At 45.7% G+C, this 8546-nt stretch overlaps 1 protein-coding gene across 1 annotated transcript in view; it reads right to left on the bottom strand.

Annotated features, from left to right (window-relative positions):
* Positions 1–1664: 1664 nt before the first annotated feature.
* map2k5 (mitogen-activated protein kinase kinase 5) overlaps positions 1665–8546 on the bottom strand; it is a 115921-nt gene continuing 109039 nt past the window's right edge. The window contains exon 22 of the mRNA XM_064987727.1: positions 1665–2721. Within this exon, the coding sequence (XP_064843799.1) occupies positions 2614–2721 (108 nt within the window). The 3' untranslated portion in view covers positions 1665–2613. The remainder of the gene's footprint in view (positions 2722–8546) is intronic.

The raw sequence follows: 8546 nt of genomic DNA, 5'->3' as shown, positions 1-8546 counted from the left end.
AGTTTACGAACTGACTTGTTGAAAAGGTGGCACGTTGAAATTCACTGAGCTCTTCTGTAAGGCCATTCTATTGCAAAATGTTTGTCTATGGAGATTGCACGGCTGTGTGCTCGACTTTCTACACCCGTCTGCAACGAGTGTGGCTAAAATAGCCAATTCCACTCATTTGAAGTGGTGTCCACACACTTTCGTATATATATATATATATAGTGAATCTCGATGAGGTAAAGTAATGTCACAGAAACGTCATTGTAAAAACATTAGGCACACACATGGGTTACTGCCGTACACACACATGGGTTACTGCCGTACACACACATGGGTTACTGCCGTACACACACATGGGTTACACACACATGGGTTACTGCCGTACACACACATGGGTTACTGCCGTACACACACATGGGTTACTGCCGTACACACACATGGGTTACTGCCGTACACACACATGGGTTACTGCCGTACACACACATGGGTTACTGCCGTACACACACATGGGTTACTGCCGTACACACACATGGGTTACTGCCGTACACACACATGGGTTACTGCCGTACACACACATGGGTTACTGCCGTACACACACATGGGTTACTGCCGTACACACACATGGGTTACTGCCGTACACACACATGGGTTACTGCCGTACACACACATGGGTTACTGCCGTACACACACATGGGTTACTGCCGTACACACACATGGGTTACTGCTGTACACACACATGTGTTACTGCTGTACACACACATGGGTTACTGCTGTACACACACATGGGTTACTGCCGTACACACACATGGGTTACTGCCGTACACACACATGGGTTACTGCCGTACACACATGGGTTACTGCCGTACACACACATGGGTTACTGTACACACACTGTACACACACATGGGTTACTGCGTACACACACATGGGTTACTGCTGTACACACACATGGGTTACTGCTGTACACACACATGGGTTACTGCCGTACACACACATGGGTTACTGCCGTACACACACATGGGTTACTGCCGTACACACATGGGTTACTGCCGTACACACACATGGGTTACTGCCGTACACACACATGGGTTACTGCCGTACACACCGGCACACACATGGGTTACTGCCGTACACACAAATGGGTTACTGCCGTACACACACATGGGTTACTGCCGTACACACACATGGGTTACTGCCGTACACACACATGGGTTACTGCTGTACACACACATGGGTTACTGCCGTACACACACATGGGTTACTGCCGTACACACACATGGGTTACTGCTGTACACACACATGGGTTACTGCCGTACACACACATGGGTTACTGCTGTACACACACATGGGTTACTGCTGTACACACACATGGGTTACTGCTGTACACACACATGGGTTACTGCCGTACACACACATGGGTTACTGCTGTACACACACATGGGTTACTGCTGCACACACACATGGGTTACTGCCGTACACACACATGGGTTACTGCTGTACACACACATGGGTTACTGCAGTACACACACATGGGTTACTGCCGTACACACACATGGGTTACTGCTGTACACACACATGGGTTACTGCCGTACACACCGGCACACACATGGGTTACTGCTGTACACACACATGGGTTACACACACATGGGTTACTGCCGTACACACACATGGGTTACTGCTGTACACACACATGGGTTACTGCCGTACACACACATGGGTTACTGCCGTACACACACATGGGTTACTGCCGTACACACACATGGGTTACTGCCGTACACACCGGCACACCTCCACATTCACTAGAAAGCTGCCAACAATAAAGCGTAACAGGTTATCCGAGCGTCATCCTGGAAAATAGCACTTCTTTGTTATTGTAAAGCCATTTGGGTTTTCACGCCCATCTCATCGTTGATCACTTACTCTGACATTCTGTCTAAAGTCTCTCTGAGTTAGAAATAACTATGTAGGCAAACAGTCACGGAATAAGCCCCAGTCACTTGTAAATTCATTGATAAAGCAGCGTCAACACACAGCCAGGTTTGGAGTGTAAGAGTCGCCAGGATACACCATCAAGACATCAGTCAACACGCCAAGGGCCCAGATAACAACGTTCCACTTGCAACGAACGTTGAGTTGTAAAGATCCAGTATCCTCTTGGCTTACTGACGTTGGACGTACAGACGCCCTCTTTACACCATGGACGTCTTCAATACGTTTTAGAAACCGTGTCTTTGATATCTACTGTCCACTCCTGGGGTTCACGAATGGTGAAAGTCCAGAGAGATTGGGGCATGATATTAGGGCCGGCACAATACCAGTATCGCAATATTGTTTCTATGGGAAAAATGTAAACACAAAGCATACCAAACTCTTTCAGTCCTTTAAACACCTGCTGTATGTAAAATATTGTGAGCTATAGATAGAAAATAAATACATGTGACTCTGAATGACATCATAATGATGTTTGTTTCCAACATCAGGACTGTTTTCCTAACAAAGTTAAAAGCGCTTTGTGTTTTGTTTCTTTGCCACGATATTAACGAGTATAGAGATACTGGTATCATCCTGGCCCTACATGATACCCTTGACCGCTTAACTTCTCTGTGCTCTCCTGTGTTTACGGGGTCACATCTGTCCCTGAGCCTGGGCTCTCCTCTCCTCTAGGCAGCGACACACCCACATGGACACCACCTCCGCATTGCCATCGTCGTAGAGCAGGATGAAGGCATGGTCCTGCAGACAGAGAAGGTAGAGAGATGGAGAGAGATTAATAGTGTCTCAGATATGGATCCAGTGATTAGAGTATACTGTACATAGGCCACGACCAATGGAACAGCCAATCTCTCAGAACATCTGGAAAAATTACCACATTGGTCAATAAAAACACACTGAACTAAAAATAAACCTATTTCTTTTCCTCTTAGGAAGATCAGTTCCGATCTCCTTAATAACCTCTTACATCTATGGGGGCGCTATTTCATTATTGGATAAAAAAACGTGCCCGTATTAAGCGCAATATTTTGTAAAAAAAAAGATGCTCGACTATGCATATAATTGACAGCTTTGGAAAGAGAACACTCTGCGTTTCCAAAACTGCAAAGATATTGTCTGTGAGTGCCCCAGAACTGATGCTACAGGCGAAACCAAGATGAAAGGCATATCATTGGAATATTTGTAGGCATATCATTGGAATATTGACCATAAGAGACTACATTTGCCAGGTGTCCGCCCGGTGTCCTCCGTCGAAATTGGTGCGTCATCTTCAACTGCACGTCTTTTTCCAAGCGATTCAGAGGAGAAAGTAGACATCCACGAACGATATATCAATGAAGAGATATGTGAAAAACACCTTGAGGATTGATTCTAAACAGCGTTTGCCGTGTTTCAGTCGATATTATGGAGTTAATTTGGAAAACAGTTCGCCATTTTGATGACTGAATTTTCGTTTTTTTTGGTACCCAAACGTGATGTACAAAACGGAGCGATTTCTCCTACACAAAGAATATTTCAGGAAAAACTGAACATTTGCTATGTAACTGAGAGTCTCCTCATTGAAAACATCCGAAGTTCTTCAAAGGTAAATGATTTTATTTGAATCCTTTTCTGTTTTTTGTGCAAATGTTGCCCGCTAAATGCTATGCTAAATGCTACGCTAAATGCTACGCTAGCTATCAATACTCTTACACAAATGCTTGTTTTGCTATGGTTCAAAAGCATATTTTGAAAATCTGAGATGACAGTGTTAAGAAAAGGCTAAGCTTGAGAGCTAGCACATTCATTTCATTTCATTTGCGATTTTCATAAATAGTTAACGTTATGTTATGCTAATGAGCTTGAGGCTATAACTGGATACAGGTTTTTTTTCATAGCCAAAAGTGAACAAAACGGAGCGATTTGTCCTACACAAATAATATTTTTTGAAAAACTGAACATTTGCTATCTAACAGAGTCTCCTCATTGAAAACATCTGAAGTTCTTCAAAGGTAAATGATTTTATTTGAATGATTTTCTTGTTTTGTGAAAATGTTGCTGGCTGAATTCTAGGCTTATAGCTATGCTAGCTATCAATACTCTTACACAAATGCTTGTTTAGCTATGGTTCAAAAGCATATTTTGAAAATCTGAGATGACAGTGTTGTTAAGAAAAGGCTAAGCTTGAGAGCTAGCACATTTATTTCATTTCATTTGCGATTTTCATGAATAGTTAACGTTGCGTTATGCTAATGAGCTTGAGGCTATAAATAGGATCCCGGATCCGGGATTGCTCGACGCAAGAAGTTAAGATCTTTGTTTAAATTATTTTCAAGGACATTCAGAATTGACGAGCAGGAGCGTCCACCAGAGCTGTTCCCAGAGAATTGAATGTTAATTTCTCTACCATAAGCCACCTCCAAAATCGTTTTTGAAAATGTGCCAGTACGTCCTACAGGCCTCAATCGCAGACCACATTTATGGCGTCGTGTCGACGAGAGGATTGCTGATGTCAACGTTGTGAACAGAGTGCCCCATGGTGGGGGTGGAGTTATGGTATGGGATAGGCATAAGCTACGGACAACGAACACAATTGCATTTTATCGATAACAATTTGAATGCACAGAGATACCGTGACGAGATCCTGAAGCCCATTTCATCTGCCGCCATCACCTCATGTTTCAGCGTGATAATGCATGACTCCATTCACAAGGAACTGTACACAATTCCCGGAAGCTGAAAATGACCCAGTTCTTCCATGGCCTGCATACTCACCAGATGTGACACCCATTGAGCATGTTCGGGATGGATTGATGTGTATGACAGTGTGTTCCAGTTCCCACCAATATCCAGCAACTTCGCACAGCCATTGAAGAGGAGTGGGACAACATTCCACAGGCCACAACCAACCGCCTGATCAACTATGTGAAGGAGATGTGTCACGCTGCATGAGGCAAAAGGTGTTCACTGATAACTTAAAAAGTTAGGGGCGTGGATCAGAAAACCAGTAGGTATCTGGTGTGATGAACAGATGCATATCTGTATTCCTAGTCATGTGAAATCCATAGATTAGGGACTAATGAATTTATTTGAATTGACTGATTTCCTTCTATGATCTGTAACTCAGTAAAAAAATTGAAATTGTGTTTACATTTTTGGTGGCTGGAGTCTTTGACAATTTTTATGGCCTTCCTCTGACACCACCAGGTATACAGGTCCTCGATGGCAGGGAGCTCGATCGCAGTGATGTACTGGGCCGTACACACTACCCTCTGTAGTGCCTTGCGGTCAGATGCCAAGCAGATTTTTAAAATTATTTTTTTAACCTTTATTTAACTAGGCAAGTCAGTTAAGAACAAATTCTTATTTTCAATGACGGCCTAGGAACAGTGGGTTAACTGCCTGTTCAGGGGCAGAACGAAAGATTTGTACCTTGTCAGCTCAGGGGTTTGAACTTGCAACCTTCCGGTTACTAGTCCAACGCTCTAACCACTAGGCTACCCTGCCGCCCCAGATGCCATACCAAGCGGTGATGCAGCCAGTCAAGATGCTCTCAATGGTGCAGCTGTAGAACTTTTGAGGATCTGAGGGCCCATGCCAAACATTTCAGCTTCCTGAGGGGTAAGAGACATTGTTGTGTCCTCTTCATGACTGTTGGTGTGTGTGGACCATGATCCTTAGCGATGTGGACACCGAGGAACTTGCAGCTCTCGACCCGCACCCCTGCAGCCCCGTCGATGTGGATGGGGGCGTGCTCGGCCCTCCATTTCCTGTAGTCCACAATCAGCTCCTTTGTCTTTCTGACGTTGAGGGAGAGGTTGTTGTCCTGGCATCACACTGCCAGGGGTCTGACCTCTTCCCTATAGGCTGTCTCATCGTTGTCGTCGATCAGGCCTCCCACCGTCGTCCATTTGCAAACTTAACGATGATGTTGGGAGTCGTGAGAGGCCATACATTCGTGGGTGAACAGGGAGTACAGGAGGGGACTAAGCACGCACCCCTGATGGGCCAACGTGTTGAGGTTCAGGGTGGCACTATGGTGTCACCAGAGAGACACATTCAGTCAGGACAATAAATGCTACACCAAGACTCCAGCACAAGGCTTCCCATAATCAATCAACGAATGCTCAAACCATACAACCACCAAATGCATATAATCCTAGCCATATAGAGTCCAACTAGCACTGTGGAGATGGTGACAGAGGTCACATGACGTGTGACACATCAGTGACAAGAGCACCATGCACTGATACAACCTCATCTGGAGAGCCTTGTGTCAGTGATGACCTCCGCCGGTTCATACAGGGGTCAAGGGTGAAAGTGGTGGGGGTTGTCACCGGAGACGGGCCAACGGTGACTGACCGCTACATTTATTTGGTGTGTCGAGTAGAGGGACAATTAGATAAACGACCAAAGCCATCGCTCTTTAAATGGACTTGTCACCCCTGGTTTCCCTGACACAGGACCTTCACTAACAGGCACTAACAAACACAGCAGTGTTAACAAGAGTCCAATCTGGCCGAGAACAGGGGATATAAGGACCAGGGACCTTGTGTGGGGGACAATGAATTTAGCCAAATAAAAAAATTAATGGAGGATAGATTACAGAAGGTAACATTGGAACAAGGACTTGATGGTGTTGAGGTGTAATATACAGTAATGTAAGTATAGTTTGTATAAATACTATATTTCAATATTTTTGGATTCTGTCAGATATTTTATGTTTAAAAGGCAATGTTCTGCAACCTTATCTCAAGTTAGACCCTTAAGACCCGTAAGGACATAAATGGCAGTCCAGTCTGACGGGTCTGTTCCACTCAGGTCCAGTCCAGAGGGGGCAGGTCCAGTCCAGAGGGGGCAGGTCCAGTCCAGAGGGGGCCGGTCCAGTCCAGAGGGGGCAGGTCCAGTCCAGACGGACGGGGCAGGTCCAGTCCAAACGGGGCAGGTCCAGTCCAGACGGGGCCGGTCCAGTCCAGACGGGGCCGGTCCAGTCCAGTCCAGACGGGGCCGGTCCAGTCCAGACGGGGCAGGTCCAGTCCAGTCCAGACGGGGCCGGTCCAGTCCTGTGTCCAATGAGTCTGAGGGACTAGGAGAGCCCCATCAATCCTGGTGTCCTTCTAATGGGCAGCTGGGGCTAAGATAGACTGAGGTTAATTACTCTCATATCAGTGTGTGAGAGAGAGAGAGCGAGCTGGAGTGGATGCTCTTGGATGCCCCAATGTTCTGGGTACCCATCTCATCAATCATTGCTGTGCCTGTACAGAGAGAGAGAGGGGGGAGATGGAGGGAGTAAAGGGAGGGAGAGATGGGGTCCAGAGTAATGTCTTTAATATCCAGCTCCTGCTCTCTGCTCTCGACCCTAACAGACTGGCCACGTCTGATGGAATCTGACCTGAATGAAGGGGGAGGGGCTTGGCTTCTGCCTTTTTAATACCTCATAGACAGATACACACAGACGTACGCACACACCCCGGGCTTAAAGACAGACATGGAGAAAACCCACTAACTCGGACAAAGTTATTATTGGAATCCCAGTTGAGATGGTGTCATAATTCAGGCTATAATTAACACACGCACACCATGTTTTTTCAAGGCCAGCCAAATCTCCACAATGCATGGACAATAAAGCTTTTATAAATGTTCACACACACACACACACACACACACACACACACACACACACACACACACACACACAAGGGCCACGCGATCCGCCATTAATTAAAACACCTGCCACCAGAATTAAGCCGAAAACCAGGAGGACGTTATTAAGAGTCAAATGGAATAAATACTCTTTAGTTAGGTCATTTCAGGTGCTACAGCTTTACCTTTCCAACGAGCCGCGTGGAGGATAGAGGGAGAAAACTCATTTAAAAAGTACCACTACATTAATCACAGTCTCAGAGCATCAAAGTGGGATAATCACCTGAATGGGCCGTTCAAATAAAACTGCCACAAATCCCCGGGGAAATTCTACCGTACTCTTTAATTGTTTGGAGTTCTTTGATAGGCTTTTTAATCGAAGATTAATTTATGCAATTTTAAATAACTTCTACATATGATTAATAAGCTTGGAAAATTAAACGGAGTCGGAAGCAATTATAACAAGTGGCTGGTCATCACCTCATTAGACGTTGTTGGAGGAACGCGACGCAGTGGATGAGTGTGTGTGTGAGAAGCCGTGTGTGTGTGTGAGAAGCCGTGTGTGTGTGTGTGTGTGAGTGTGAGAAGCCGTGTGTGTGTGTGTGTGTGTGTGTGTGTGTGTGTGTGTGTGTGTGTGTGTGTGTGTGTGTGTGTGTGTGTGTGTGTGTGTGTGTGTGTGTAAGAGAGAGGGGTGGGGAGGGAAAGAGAGAGAGAGAGGAAGAGACAGAGAGAAAGGTTGAAAGGTCAGAAGAGTAACTAGGTCTTTGCAGATTTGCATGCTAATCTCCAGCTCCCACAAGGAAGCTGACTGGCAGACAAGGCAGGTGTGTGTGTATATGACGAGGGCTCCTTGAGGTGACATTTTACTCCAGTACTTCCACTGTGTGTGTGTGTGTGTGTAGGTGTGTGTGTGTGTGTGTGTGTGTGTGTGTGTGTGTGTGTGT

This window comes from Oncorhynchus masou, chromosome 2, assembly GCF_036934945.1.
Source record: "Oncorhynchus masou masou isolate Uvic2021 chromosome 2, UVic_Omas_1.1, whole genome shotgun sequence".
In the NCBI taxonomy this organism is placed as follows: domain Eukaryota; kingdom Metazoa; phylum Chordata; class Actinopteri; order Salmoniformes; family Salmonidae; genus Oncorhynchus; species Oncorhynchus masou.
Note: the sequence above shows the minus strand (reverse complement) of the source record. Positions and strands in the feature narration are given on the sequence as shown.